This window comes from Podarcis tiliguerta (assembly GCF_965153285.1).
Source record: "Podarcis tiliguerta genome assembly, chromosome: 2".
In the NCBI taxonomy this organism is placed as follows: Eukaryota; Metazoa; Chordata; class Lepidosauria; order Squamata; family Lacertidae; genus Podarcis; species Podarcis tiliguerta.
Genome location: NC_139535.1, coordinates 21,452,665 through 21,468,310, shown reverse-complemented (window position 1 = coordinate 21,468,310; position 15,646 = coordinate 21,452,665). Strand labels below are relative to the sequence as shown.

The 15,646-nt window shown below is 40.7% G+C and overlaps 1 protein-coding gene across 7 annotated transcripts in view; it reads left to right on the top strand.

Moving 5' to 3' along the window:
* CFAP20DC (CFAP20 domain containing) overlaps positions 1–15,646 on the top strand; it is a 145,631-nt gene that overhangs the window by 63,577 nt on the left and 66,408 nt on the right. For 3 of the 7 annotated variants that reach the window (XM_083425175.1, XM_083425173.1, XM_083425176.1), the window contains 3 exons: positions 972–1,112; positions 10,021–10,160; positions 11,930–12,110. In XM_083425175.1, the coding sequence (XP_083281301.1) occupies positions 972–1,112; positions 10,021–10,160; positions 11,930–12,110 (462 nt within the window). Of the gene's footprint in view, positions 1–900; positions 1,113–10,020; positions 10,161–11,929; positions 12,111–13,672; positions 13,813–15,646 lie in introns of those variants that run through there. The other 4 variants (XM_083425174.1, XM_083425177.1, XM_083425178.1 and 1 more) reach the window with 3 other exon arrangements.

Sequence of the window (15,646 nt, the reverse complement as noted above, 5' to 3'; positions counted from 1 at the left end):
GAGATTAGATAGTAACTGAATCTCAGCCATGATCTAAATTGTGAGGCCAGCTAATTGCAGGTGGAGTTTAATTGCAAAGCCCATCCACCCTGAAATCTGATTAATTCTTAACCTCACACATAAATTATTTTAACAGTAAGTTAACCGCAATCAGGCATCTGCAATTATGCTTCCTAGAAAAGATATAACAGCTGGTGATTGCAGTTGTAGATTTATGGGACTAGAAGGACTGAGATCATCATGTCCCATCCCCCTCTAAAGAGACGGCTCTTAGATTGTCTATACTCTACCTATTGAAAGCTTAACTTCTATTGGGGTCACCCAAACTACAGCCTTTAGGGAGTCCAGCTGTAGCACATAGTCCAGGAACCATTTTGTTTACCTTACACAGGAATACTTCACTTTTATCCTGGACCTGTCTGCACTCAATCCACATGTCTCTTCATTCATACTTTTGAATGCATGATTGACTGAGGGAACATCTCTTATTTGAGGTGATTCTGTTTTAGACAATATTTATGCAGTTGTTGTGTTTTTTAAAAAACCTATTGGTAAGAAAAGGTTAAGTTTGAGGTCTTGTGGCATTATTAAATGATTTTCCTGAATGCTGGGGGCTCTGGCACATTAGCTATTGATTAAGTCCTCCTGTCCAGATGAGGTAATGAAGATCTCTAGTACTGCTAACTCCCAGTTCAGAAATAATGAGTCTTGCCTGGAAAAAATCATGCCATTGAATTAAGAATCAGATGGTTTGGACATCAAATGAATAAGTGAGCTTTTGTTTTCTGGTTCATAACCCTTGAGGCAGCCAGAAGACTCTTCATTTTGTAACTATGGGGGCTAGAGGGTTTTTAAAATATCAATGAAAATAGGCTATATTGTTTCCCTTGTTTGTTTCAGCTACCGGGTGTGTAGAAAAGTGAAGCCTTCGCTGTATTTTACTCAGACTTGTATTGATATTGCATTCACAGCTGATGGGCCAACAGATACGATTCCTCGAGCCTGTCAGTTAAATTCAGATGTGCCGCAAGTCACCCAGCTGCTGAATATGAACAAGCTACGCCCAGCAGAACAAAAATGTGGAGGTCGGCTCTTAACTTCACCGGAATTAGGTAGGTTGTAAAATTAATTTGTGCTTATTGGATATGTTGGTGGCCTCGTAAGAGCATCAAAGCTGCTTCTTGGTGCATGTCCCCTGTTTAGAGGCATTATGTTACATGCAGGTCCTGCTGCTAGAATCAAGTGTTAGCAATCTTACATAGAATGCAACAGCTACCACTGGGTTTATGCCATTATCTCAATGTGTCACTCTTTCTTCTCCTTGGAGCGTTCAATTACACGTGAGAAAATGTGTGTGTGTGTGCGCGCATGCACACACTAAACCTGTTTTTCACTCTGGAAACTTCAAAGCCTGTGATAGGTTTTGTCCCTCTCTCCCAAACTGGATCTCAGATTACATACACCTGCTCCAAGCAAAGTAACTTAGTAGGAGCCTTTGGGAACTGATTCCGTCTCCGTCTGCATAGCCTCACCCCACAAACTGCGTAGCCTGGCCTTAGATTCCATTTCTCGGTTAGGTTATGGTATGATGAATTGTTGTGAAATGGGGTTTTTATAGATGGATTGATGGTACCACTTCTAAGCACCTGCTGATACCGGGCCAGGAAGGGAAAAAATCTCATAAAAGAAGATGGACTTTGGCTGCTCTATAAGAGAAAAAGGGCATTGCATAAATACATCTTTCTATAAGCCCTTCTTATAGCTTTGCTCAGATGCGGCAATGTGAGATGCTCTTGGAGTGTATTAATAAGGTAGTGTGCTTATCCATGGTTCTTAAGCTTTGAAAAGAGCACCCATGATGCAAAATGAAGCCCTTGCCCCAGGGTTGGCAGGCTTGAAACCATTGGAAGGGATGGCCCACCTCCTCCCCCACTCCCTAATGCTAATAATAATAATAATTCATTTTTACCCCGCCCATCTGGCTGGGTTTCCCCAGCCAGTCTGGGTGGCTTCCAATAGGATTTTAAAAACACAGTAAAAGAAGAAACAATAAAACTTCCCTAAACAGGGCTGCCTTCAGATGTCTTCTAAAAGTCAGGTAATTGTTTATTTCCTTGACATCTTGGGGGAGGGAGTTCCACAGGGCAGGCGCCACTACCAAGAAGACCTTCTGCCTGGTTCCCTGTAATCTCACTTCTTGCAGTGAGGGAACTGCCAGAAGGCCCTCGGAGCTGGACCTCAGTGTCCAGGTGAATGATGGGTGTAGAGATGCTCCTTCAGGTATACTGGTATACTCCTCCCCCCTCACCTACACCTCACTGTCTGCTGACTCCTCCCCCTTTGCCGCCTCCTCCACCTCTCTCACCACTGCTGTCTTCGGCTCCCTGGGTAGCCTCCTTTTTCTCCCCTTTTTCTCAGGCGCAGGGGGGTGGAGAGCAGCAGAGGAGTCATGGGGGGCAGGGGAGGACGTGTCAGCGGCAGTGCGGAGGGGCACTTTCTGTTTTGCCTCAGTGGCAAAATGTGCTAGGCCAGCCCTGGGGCTCAGTACAGTGTTACCTTGGGTTACAGACGCTTCAGGTTACAGACTCCTCTAACCCAGAAATAGAACCTCGGGTTAAGAACTTGGCTTCAGGATGAGACCAGAAAACGCACGATGTCAGCGGCAGCGGGAGGTCCCATTAGCTACAGTGGTACCTCAGGTTAAGAAAGTTTCAGGTTAAGAACGGACCTCGGGAACAAATTAAGTTCTTAACCAGAGGTACCACTGTATAGCAAATTGCTGATGGGCTGATTTGGAAAAGCAGGAAACAAGCACAGTACGAAGTTATTGGAGTCACCTGTTCTTTAAAATTGTCCTTTGAATGTGCCCTTTAAGAGGAAATGGTCACTTATGTAGTCTCTAAGTCACATACCAAATTTTGCTCACAGATTCCATTTAAAGGGGGATGGGAATACTTACAAAGCGGTTGTCTCCTTTCAAGACCAAAAGAAGAAACCCTGCCATTAAATTCTGTAATGAGAAAAGATCTTTATTAATACGAACTACAACAAAATAAGAAAGGTGAATAATTTAATTTAAAATACTGTGGCACTACTCCAGTGCCTAATATAATGAAAACAAAAAAGGTAATAGAGTTCATTTAATTTTGGATAACCACTTAGGGGTATAATTATTTTTTATTTTTATTTCATCCTCTGTATGACAGCCTGTTCTACTTTAATTTTACAAGACATTTAATTATATGTTTGAATAAAAATTCAAGACTACACCCAAGAATCCCAATGTCTTTTATCTTAAAGTTCAAGGACACTATGATGCATAACATAAAATGTAGGGGGGCAAGGGGAGTTGAGTTCAATGGGGTAGATTCATTGAGAACTTCTAATGACTCTATTAATTTTTTATGCATGAGATAAAAGCTACCTTGCTGATTATTCAACTTAAACATGTCCTTTATTAAGTGAATGTGCATTACTATGAACCCATGCAAGCCACGGAGCATAGAATAATTTCTATTTTATAAGCTTGTATACAATAACGCAGTAAGCATCAGCAACCTTAGTTACCTTGGTAGTGGGTAGCTTATATATACACAACATATATACAGTGGTACCTTGGGTTACATACGCTTCAGGTTACATATGCTTCAGGTTACAGACTCCGCTAACCCAGAAATAGTACCTCAGGTTAAGAACTTTGCTTCAGGATAAGAACAGAAATTGTGCTCTGGCGGCGCAGTGGCAGCAGGAGGCCCCATTAGCTAAAGTGGTACCTCAGGTTAAGAACAGTTTCAGGTTAAGAACGGACCTCCAGAACGAATTAATTACTTAACCCGGTGTACCATTGTACACCACTAGGACTTGTGGGGTACTGTATCGAGTCAGTGCTTTCTGAATTCATGAAACACCATCCAGTCAGGCCTTGCACTTTTCTGGGGGTTCCTCTCCCCCCCCCCCCCCCCGGTCCTAGTCTTTTTCATCGGTCATTTATTTTGAATGGGAGCAAGAGTTGGTGTCTGATAATGATTCTGCTGATTACAAATAGAAGGTAATGGGATAACAAACTTGAAAAACCGATTGTTTTGGATTGGCTTTCATCAATCTTAGTAATTTCAGTGCCATACAGATGCAGAGAATGTACATTCTGCTTGCCAAGAACTTTACATCTTAGGAAAATAAGATGGATTACGTCGATATAATCTGGAAGTATATATAATTGAGAGTTATTTAGGAGGGGAAAGAGTATATAACAGTTGTTTACTCTTTCATATAATGCCTGCAGTATTAGAGATAGATGTGTTGTTCTTTACATATATGCAAGATTTTAAATCACTCTGTTGTGTCTATGTATGGTTTCTCATTTGGTTGTGGACATAGGCAGGAATCAAGGTGTTACGGTCCCAAGTTGTTTGCCAAGCAACACTTCAATATGCCAGCAATAAACAAAGTTTTGGAAGTAATGGTGCCACGCTTCTCTGGAACAGAACATCAGAGCCAGACTCAAGGCTCTCTTCCTTGATACTGAGGACCTCTTCAGTATGCAAATAGACAATGCCCTAAAGAAGCTTAAGGACCATGGACAGCGATTTTGGATGCTCCTTCACACATACATGTACGCATCTTCTTGGCTATCCGCTGAACGTGTGAATTGGCACCAGTGGATTACATTTTACATGATACGAAGGTTCAGTGTGTAGTGGTAGGTCTGTTATGGTCTGTTCGCATGTGGAAGTCTTCACATAATTCTCCATTAATCAAGTAATCAGCATGAATGTATGGACAAGGGAAGCTTTCCTGGTGCCATCATTACATATATTTAGGCAACAGGCAAAAACATTCTTATTCCACCAGCAGTGGAGTGGCTGGTTGAGACAGATGGGGAAGGGGAACAGAAGGAAGACCTAAGGGAGGGCTGAGGCCAGGGAACAGAGGCAGGAGGAGGCAGACACCACCCCATCCCAGGATATAGCTGCTTCAGATGGGAAAGCTGGGCTCCCAACTCTCCTCTCCTGGGATGCAGCATTGGAATCTGAGGAGGACATCAGCCAAGCATTGTGGGCAGTGCTGCATTTCTATGAAAAATGGTGCCAGTATGCATCATGCCCCCCATTCCACCACCACCATCATCCTGCCGCCATTTGCCTGCCCACCCGCTCACTTGCTCCCCCCCTTGCACCTTTGCCTACCGCTTCCCGCAGTCACAGCCTCCTGGAGGTGCTTGTGCACAACGCTTTTATGATCGCCAAAGCTCATGCCAGAAAGGTGCCTAATGATCATAAAAAGGTCACGCCAAAGCAAAGCCAGTCAAAGGAGAAAACAGATTTGCTTACTTATTGTTATTTAAGCATCCATGTTTAGGCACACATTTGCCTACTTTCACTGTGTAAATAACTAATAATAGGGGCATAAGTCTTGTTTCTGCCCTTACATCCACAAAGACAAAGGGAAAGTGTCTGGAAATTGTGTTGCTACTACACACACACACACACACACACACACACACAACACAACACAACTTCCTTACAAAAAGGTTTTCTATTCTCTCCCTCCCCTCTAACATTTGCTAGACCGAAGTTAGTACCGGTAATTCATTGTGTACAACTAATTTCCCTGAATTACAAATATAATGATATACTGTTGAAGAGCAATTCTGTGTTTTGAATGCTTTCAAGAAAATTAATAAAACCAGCATGTATCCAGTTAATCATTGCGTGTGTAATTTGACTAAAAATTTTACGCTCTTAATTCCTTCAATTCCCAGCCCAGATTAAGTACTGACTGTTAGTCAATGTAGGACTGTAGGAAGTAATTCAGCACCCCCCCTCCCCATTAATGGGACCGTGGTTTAATTGAACACAAAATCAAGTCTGGTTGCTTAAATTGAGCAGTTCAACTTGCTAATGACAAGATGTAGTGGTCCACTAAGCACAAATCAAAACTGGTAATTTACTTAAAAATTAGCACTCTCTTTGCCTGAGTGCTTTTATTTCCACAGAAGCAATGCTCTGAGGCTCCCCCCCCCCCTTGCTTTTAACTCTACATAGGTGCACAATATTGTCCACTTCTAAGTGTGAATCATTCTTTGATAGCATACCTTTTTGCCATCCTGCATATCTTTGTGCTGCATATTATATCCATGTTTGCTCATCCGCACATTATATCATTATGCTTGTTTTCCATGGATTTAAAAACTGGGATTTCAGGGACCGTTCAGATGTTCAAGATGATGCACAGGAGTCAGTCCAGAATCACCATGGCTGACATGTGAAAAGCAGCTTCACCTAACTGAAGGTGCCTTGCACAATAGAGCCCAGTAATACTAATAAGGGCACTTGCCAGTTTGGCTCCTATTTGTCCTAGGCAAGGAATAGAGAAGGTTTGACTCCAGTTGTTGATGGACTACAGCTCACATCATTGTTGGCCATGCTGACTGCGACTGATAGGAGTTAAAGTCCAGCATCTAAAGATCAATGGTTTTCTATCCCTGCTATATACAAAACCTTTTGCTGTTGTGACACCTAACATTTCTAGACCTCATTATAGTTTAAACTCTACCTCTGAAATAAAGGATGGCATGCACAAGCAAGAAAAACTTAGCTGAGACATTCAAAGCATTATCTTCAGGGCTTTTGGAAGACCAAGGTTGGTTAGCAGATCCAGAAAAGATATCATGTTCTCTATCAATGGCTAGATGGTTAGACCTATCTGATGTTTTTCTTGCATCAGTTTTTGCCACTGGGAGTGGGCTTACTATCTCTGACCCTACATTGTTTTGGGGCTACATGGTACTTAGTGCTACGTGTGCCAAGGCATGTCCAAAGTGTATCCGTTTGCGTCCAGTAATATGCCAAAAGATAACGTGCTATTAAAAGAGGGTCCATTTTTTGTGTCGTTGGTTCTGTTTCATCAGACCAAAGGAATCCTGGTCTATTGATTTTTTTTAGCATTTGCACATTCTCACCACATCCTTTCTGATGAACAGCAAACCAGTGCCTTAAAAACTGAAATGGAAAGCTTACTTAAGTTGGTTTAAAACGTGGCTAGCTAGTAATAGGTATGCTTCCTTCATGTAGAGCATTTCTAGGAATAGATGCATTGCACTAGCATAGATGAGCTGCTAAGCTATAAAAATACCCCACTTTTGTGATTTCTGTGATTGTCAGGCCTTCATAATTTTATATAGGAATAACTCTTAGTAGTTTCATATTAATCAAAGTATCCATAGCTTGATAATTATAGTTCCAATTTTGATTTTGAAATTTGTTTAAAATTGTAAATTGGATGTAGAAGTTATCAGCCATAGCCAATTTTACCAGTCAGATCTGCCTGCATTTAACTGTGCAAGCAATGAAAGTTGCTTGTCTACATGGAATTCCATTAGTTAGTTGCCTGCATGCAGTTCCTTCTCACCTATAGCTACTAGGTGTGTGCTTAAGTACAAGATGGCATAAATACTCAAGTTTACAGATACACAACATCCCAGAGTGTTGGCATGTAGTAAAGAGAAGCCATGAGTGCAACCATAGCTCAAAAAGATTACAGTTTTGGGAAAGAAATACAAAACAAAAACATATTTGGCTAATCTAATTTTTATTCAGCCTTTCCCCAAACTCAAATTATCATAATCCGTAAATATAATGACAGTATAATTGCAGATCCAAAAAATACCTATACTTATTTCCTGAAACATTACGGTAAAAGAAGATATTATAATAAAATAGCTAAATTAATGAGAATGGTGAATCTAAAGATTAAAAAATGACTATGTTTTAAAAGGCAATTAGGCAGTGAACCCCCAGGTTTCACCATCTAAACTATAGCCCTTGGTAAAGTGGTAAAGTAATTAGTGGGTATATTCCTGACCTATGCCAAGCTCTTTTTTCTTTTCTTTTTTGTTAACCACAGAAAATAAAATGCCTGGAGCTTCAGAGTTTAATCCAATCTTTAGTTTTAACCTTGCACTATGAATAGGAGATGAGTTCTGCTACTGTCATTCCCTCTCTTTTCAAAGACCCCAAATCAGGCCTTTCTGGAAGTGAGCACTTTGATAAGTTTAAGCTTCGATTTATTTATTTTTAAAAATCTTTTAAACTTTCTTTTTTATGTTGTTCCGGTCCTAATCAAAAGCCCAAATTACTTTTTACTTTGCTTTTAACTATACCTTGTTGCTCAATATAGCAGATGACTTGTACGTGTTGATGTAGCCAATTAATTGCAGTCAGTTAATGTGATCATGAATGGAAACTATTCATGTTAATCTGTTTTTATAATTGATAGGGGGGCAGAGAACATCACAAAGCAGTCAGAAAATTAAAGAAGCCGATGCTTAGCTGAAACAGGTCACCTCTCCTGAGGTTGCTATTCCACCACTCCTTGGAATGTTTGAATCTCCAGTCTTTCTTGTATGGGCAAGAGCCATCAAACAGTGGGAGATTATTCACTTTCATGAGATGAAGAAAAGTTGTGAAACAAATTTGGTGGGTAATATTAGCCAGTCCTGTTTCCATCACCAGGGAGTAAATTGGAATCTCAGGAAGGAAAAGCCTAATGATGGCTTGCCAGTGTCCCTTGGGCCTAGCAAAATGCCTATTATTGTCTCTCTTTTAGTATGGCATCTTCCTCACTACTAAAGCATGGGAGGAGGGACTGAGGGCAAGTACAGCTCAGTTCCACTAGTAATGTGTGGGGAAACTTGATGGCCAGCTTGGCGTTCATGTCAGAAAATAGGAGAAGAAAAGAAGCTTGTGGCATGTTAGGTAAGGACTATGGGAAGCTGGAATCAAATCAAGTGTCAACCCTGAACTGAGAAGGTGAAATAAATCTGTGCTATTGTTTAAAACTGGAGGAGACTCTTGAGAGTCCCATGGCCTGCAAGAAGATCAAACCTATCCATTCTTAAGGAAATCAGCCCTGCGTGCTCACTGGAAGGACAGATCCTGAAGCTGAGGCTGCAATACTTTGGCCACCTCATGAGAAGAGAAGACTCCCTGGAAAAGACCCTGATGCTGGGAAAGATGGAGGGCACAAAGAGAAGGGGATAACAGAGGGCAAGATGTTTGGACAGTGTTCTCGAAGCTACCAGCATGAGTTTGACCAAACTGCGGGAGGCAGTGGAAGACAGGAGTGCCTGGCGTGCTCTGGTCCATGCGGTCACGAAGTGTCGGACACGACTAAATGACTAAACAACAACAAATTGTTTTAAAATGCACAACAACATTTTTCTTCCACTGATAAACAGAGTATTATTCACTTTGCAGTTTTTCTTTCCAAGTTGTGTCTGGTTGGTATTCCTCTGCTGAATGAAGGCACCTGTCTACAGAACGAGGAGGGAAGCATCTTTTGGAAATTTCCCCTCCCTTTTTAAGCCCCATCTTGTTCTGCTCTTGAGATTTGGGGTACTGGAAAAGATGTGATGGGTACATGGATTGCTACAGGAAGGAAGAAATAGTCAAAAATTGCCTCCCTCCATTCTACTGACATATTCTTTCTTTTGGTTGGTATGGATCCTGGTTGGATAGCACCCTCTGTCTTACATTCATACACAATAAACATATTTTAGAAGGAAAATTGAATTTATTTAAGCTTCAAAGTTTAATACTTCTATTGATGGCCAGTGTTTGACAGTATACTCAGCAATTGATACATCTTCAGCAAGCTATCCAATAGTATATCTAAGTGTTTCTCTTTTTCTGTTTAAATGTGCATTTAAAACTGATTTCCCACTAGTGACATAAATGAATAGCCAAACATGTTCAATTCAAAAGACAAAGATACAGTTTGAGTTCTAAATTATTGCCCGTTGCCAGTTGCTGTGCCCAGTCCTTGCTCACAGCACGTTTTTGTCATATCACCTGACTTCTGCTGCAAGAGCTTCATTTGAGATTTTCTTTGGCGTGGTTTAACCAGAGTAGATGCTTATGACGATACATATGATTTCTCCTTGTTAAATTACATGCAGCACTCCTTATAAATCAGTATGATCACCATGCCAGTATTAATTGTCTGCCTTATTTTTTTTAGCAGACCATCTATTAAACCGGGGATTGGCCACGACACGAAACAGTAAAAATCAAGACGTATCCCACATTGCATTTGGATCTAAGGTTCTTGGGCCGCCTCCACCTTCAGGCCGAAGGTTCAGCTCAAGGGCATCTGGGGAGGTAGGAAAACGAACTTAAGAAGAGCCTGCTGAAACAGGCCAAAGCATCATATAGTCCAGCATCCTGCTCTCCTAATGGCCAATCATTTGCCTATCTAGGAAGCCTGTTTCTTTAAACAGTGAGCTTCATTGGAAGTCCCCGAGTTTTAGTAATCTGTACATTAACAACAAAACTGGTGCTGTTTCCTTATTAACAGTTATTAATTGTTTCCTTATTAACAGCACCAGTTTTGTTGTTAATGTGTTGAACGACTAAACAACACATTAACAACAAAACTGGTGCTGTTAATAAGGAAACAATTCTGAGATATATAATAGCTGTTGGTGGAGATGATATGTTAGCCAAAGGAAACGGTATGTGTCAAGTCATAATATCAGGAAGCAGTGCTTTCTTTTCTTTTCTTCTCTTCTCTTCTCTTTTTGTAATGGTACTGGTACAGGGTACCATCACCTTTTTGTTGTTGCCCACGGCAACCGTTTTGTGTCAGTACTCAACATTTTTATCAGGGTGTGAGTGATGGCTGGGATAGCACATTTGGTAGAGAATGAGACCCTTAATCTTAGTGCCGTGGGTTCAAGCCCCATGTTGGGCAAAAGATTCCTGCATTGCAGGGGGTTGGACTAGATAACTCTCATGGTCCCTTCCAACTCAACAATTCTATTATTTTATGGCACATCATGGGGGAACAGGCTTGTGGGAGTATATGTTCCAGGCATATTCTGGGTTAGGGCTGGTTGTGAAATAAAGTAAGAATTGCCCTTAAGGGACTGGCTATGGAGGGACATGAAAATTTGGGAAGCATATGCTTAGCAATCTTTTTTAAATAGCTGTATAAGATTTATCTCAACAATAGTTCTAATATTGGAAGAGGGAGAAAGGAGGCAGAAAGAAGTAGGAGACATGTACAATTTAGATTGTGTAATGTGCCGAAAGCCCTTAACATAGTTGGACATATTTTTAATGGAGATTCAATTTTTTTTGCCAGTGGACTTATTTTTATGTTTCTTTGAATAGTTTATTTTTGAAATATAACAATCTAAAACAGAGCCAGAGCAAGAGTACTACCTCCTGTCCCTGTTGTGAATTGGCTTCTTTACTATGCCAAGCCTTTGAAACATGTCACAAAGCCAGTTCAGCCTCCATCTTGAAGAGAGAGAAAAACAAGCTGACCAGGAGACACGTTACACAGTAGGCAAAAGTGTTTTGGAAAAGGAATCCTCACCCATAGTTAAGGTCCAGGTTTCTCACAATACAATTATATGTAGAAGTACAATAGAGAGCTCAAAACATGTGAGTGTGAAGTATTGCTTTGCTTGAAGTGCCACCAACATGTTGAAGTACAGTGGTAGCTCTAACATGCTCCTCTTTTTACGTATCCTTTGGGTTACGCACGCGGCAAACCCGGTTTCGCTGTGCGCACATGCACAGTAGCGCTCTATTGCACCATGCGCAGAACAGGCACCCCCTGTTGCGGAAACCTTGGGATCCAACCGGAGCTCCGGAACGGATCCCGTCCGCAACTGGAGGTACCACTGTACTATCAACATTTATTTGCTTGAAGTTCTATCAACACCAATAGCAGTAACAGTATTGCTGAAATTTGGTGGGTGTTGTGTGCTTAGCAAAAGTGTGTGTCCATGTACAAGCACAGACACAAAGTGACTTTGATATATTTTACTATTTTAAAATATTTTCCGGTGCTTTTAAGTTTGAGCTGGTTTAATTGTTGATACTTTGCCTTCTCTTAAGAACTTCTTTTCCCCTGAAAGGTAACAAAATCTGGCAGCATCAGAACTAACAGATCATGCCAAATGCCAGCTTTGGAAAAGGGAAGAGAACCAATTCAAGACATCATCAGCTCTGAACGATCTCCCTCGCCACTTGATATGGCTTTAGATCAAGGAAACAAAGAAAATGTTGACAACACAAGTCCAATGTCACTGGACAAGGGTAAGGCATTAATGTGATAACTGAAAAGGCTGACATGCGGCTGCAAGAAGGTTTTTTGTATATGTGATGTTTAAAATGTTCGTTGATTCGTTGTGATAGCTTCAATAATTAACAATCATATTGATAGCTCTAATTGTTGTAAACAGTGCTTGTTCCTTCTCAGCTCGTCATGCTTTTCTCCTTGACCTAATGTGCTTCTAGGATAATTGTGCTAACTTAGTTCCATAATCATTTTCTAATAACACTTTTATCTGCTTTGCTCATGTAGTTTTATGCTACATTAGAATATGAGACATATTCTAGATGTGAACATTATCAATTGTGCATTCCCATCTATGTAAGACTATTGGTCATTTCTTTCCTGTATAACCATCTTCCCATGATAAGCCTATGAAGTATTCAGTTGGTAAATCTGTAGTAGTGGTTCCACAAAACTGCAACTTGTAATTTGCAAAGCTCGGCTTTCAAGACATTTTTTTAAAGCGACAGTGTGAACCAGTCCTTAGATTTCTGCACCTAAGATCAATCAAGAAAGTGGAAGTGCTGGAATATTACTATTATTACCATGCCATCCTTGTACATGATACAGTACAGAACTACATAAGCAAGATGGATTGGTCCCTGTTCCCAGTGAACTTACAATTTAAAATAGACCTTGGAGGAACAGCAGAAGAAGAGACATGGGTAGTGGGAGAAAAATGTGGGAAATGCATATAGATATAGATAGATTTCAGCTGGGAATAAGCAAAGGTCCCCATAGAATTTGGGTGAAGTTGTTTAAGGAAGCATGAGACCCTTGGTTGGTGACGGATGAGAAGAGTTGGAAGAGTATGGAGAAGAAAACAGGAAGCAAGGATGAATAACAAGGTAGCTTTAAAAATTAAGACATGGAGTGTGCTTGATACGGAAGGGAAAGGGATGCCAGTGAAGGGATCTGAAGAGGAGCATCACATGGTCTGGCAGAAGGAACAGATTCATTCTTTTGGCAGCTGAGTTTTGTGTAGAGATGAGAGTACTGAGGTATGAGACAGGAAGGCCAGAGTAGAGGAGGTTTCAGTAGTCCAGGTGGGAGACAGTTGCAACAGAAAGCAGACTGTTTGCTGGGGGACAGAGAAGAACAAACCCATTGTTTAAAATATTGTACAACCCCACTTGACAACTGAATGAATGTGAGAAGTGATGAGGGAATAGAATCAAAGGTGATGGGCAGGCTGTGTGTCCAATCAACAGAGAGAATGGTAACATTCTCAATGGATATGAAAAGATTGAGCAAAGGAAAATCATTATCGAGCATGTTGAATCTGAGATAGCAATGAGACATCCAAGTGGAAATATTAGGCAGGGAAACTGAACACTGGAGGAGATGTGCTGTTGGGAGATGTTTTCTTGCAAGTATCCAGCGAAGGGAGAGATGCTTAGAAGCCTGAAGATGAAGTCCAGTGAGGAAAGGTTGAATGAGTTGGATATGTTTAGATGGAGAATAGACAATGAAGATGATATGACAATCATCTTCAAATGGCTATCACGTAGTGATGGAGCAAACTTGTTTTCTGTTGTTTCAGATGGTAGGACCTGAACCAGTGGGTTCAAATTACAAGAAAAAGGATTTAGACAAAACTTTAGGAGGAACTTCCTGATGGTATGGCCTGTTCAGCAGTGGAAGAGATTGCCTTAGAAGGTGGGGAACGCTCCTTCATTAGAGGTTTTCAAGCAAAGGCTAATATAATTCCCTATCAAACATGCTCTACTAATGGATTTTCCTGCATTGACAGGGGGGTTGGACTTTCAACTCTCTAGTTCCACTGTTCTGTTCTGTTCTTTTCTGTTCTGTTCTAACCTTGTGAGGGTAGCTTATGCTGAGAGATTGCCAGTGAGCTTCATGACTTGAACCCAGATCTCATAGCACTCTTATTCATTACACCACACTAGCTCTTAAAGATCCCTTGAGAACTGTATGCTGCTGCTCTGGATAGGTATCCAACGTTTTCTTCATACATGCATGTTCATCACATTATGCTCTGCCTTGGATGGTTTGCACATGCATATACAACTCTTAATTTATGAAAAGCACATTAATCAGCATAAAAAATAGACAGCTGATTGGGTGAACTGATCCCTCAGTTGATGAGAAGGATGAAATGAGCAAAGTGAAAGGGAAGTCTGTGGTGATGTAATTACAGATGCAAATCATCACCGGATAAGCATGCAGTTATGAACGAACCCTGTTTTTTAGGTTCAGGCTTTTATGTATATTCCTTCCAAATTTGCTTAAGGTTGCAACCCAAAACGTGTGTGTGTGTGTTTATCTCTACATACTATGCAGCCACGCCCTCCTGCCCTAGTAACAGAGAGTGGTTGTAGAAGAATATGTTCAAAAAGTGATGGCCGAAAAGGCCCTGAGATAGTCAGTGCTCTAGCACAATTTTTATGTTCTTCAGCATCTCTGCTGTCCCCGAATAAAAGAATAAATCTCTTTGTTTCAAAGGATTCTAAAGCAATTCACATAAATGTCTGCACTGCAGGGATTATGGAAATCAAACACCCTGCAACAGAATTTGCTTCAGAGCATTGATAAAGATTTGCAGGATTAAACGAAGACTACCAGAGCAGTGCATATAAATAAAGAACTCCCATGCTTTCATGATTAAAGAGAAAGAACTAAAAATAAATTATTCTTGTAAGCCCTTATTAAATTTAAGCACCAAAAGAACCCAATCATCAAGAATAGTGAAACTTTTTACTTGTCCTAGTTAGTTACTAATGTCTGCCTTTCATACGATTACATTCGATATCTCTGTGGAGCAGGTTTCATTTTTAAAAATAAAAAGCCAAAGTGGTTAGCTTGCCGTGCAGTTTGTCTTCTGGGCAGTGAGACAGCTACTTAATGAACAATTGGTCTCCTGTACATACCAATCAAACCTGTGCCACCACATTGTTAGCTCCTAGTCACTCTGGTCAGCTTTATAATGACCTAAATCAACTAAGGTGTGCAAAGGTGTACAATAGGAAACAGTCCAGATCCATCACATGGTAGGCAGGAAGAGGCAAAATGGAGACACAAAGAAATTAGGACATTGCTGGCAGTACAGAATTTTCCCCTCAGCTTTTCCTGACCCACTTCACCTCTGCTCCAAACAAAGCATCATCTTCTGTTATTCACTTAAATTTATAACTTGGCTCTTGTCAAAGTCTCAGAACAACTAACAGAAATATTTGATAATTCAAATTAAAGTCTGTTAAAAAATCTAATTGCTGAAAGCCTGATGATAACTTTTTCAACTTTTTTAGTGCCTCTGAAATATGTATGCACCAATTCATGATAGTTCTCTAGCCAACGTTTGTAGAATTCATTGTGGTGGTCTCATCTCAAGATTATGTAAGTTCAGTAGTAGGGACTAGTTCCAATCTGATTAGAAGGTCTGCAGCCTTTTGAGTTGACAGAATTGTTGAAAGGAGCTTCTGGTTATCAGTGCAACTGGAGTCCAAGACTCAGAAATGTATGAAGCAGGCACCATACTGCCAAAAACCTTGTGATC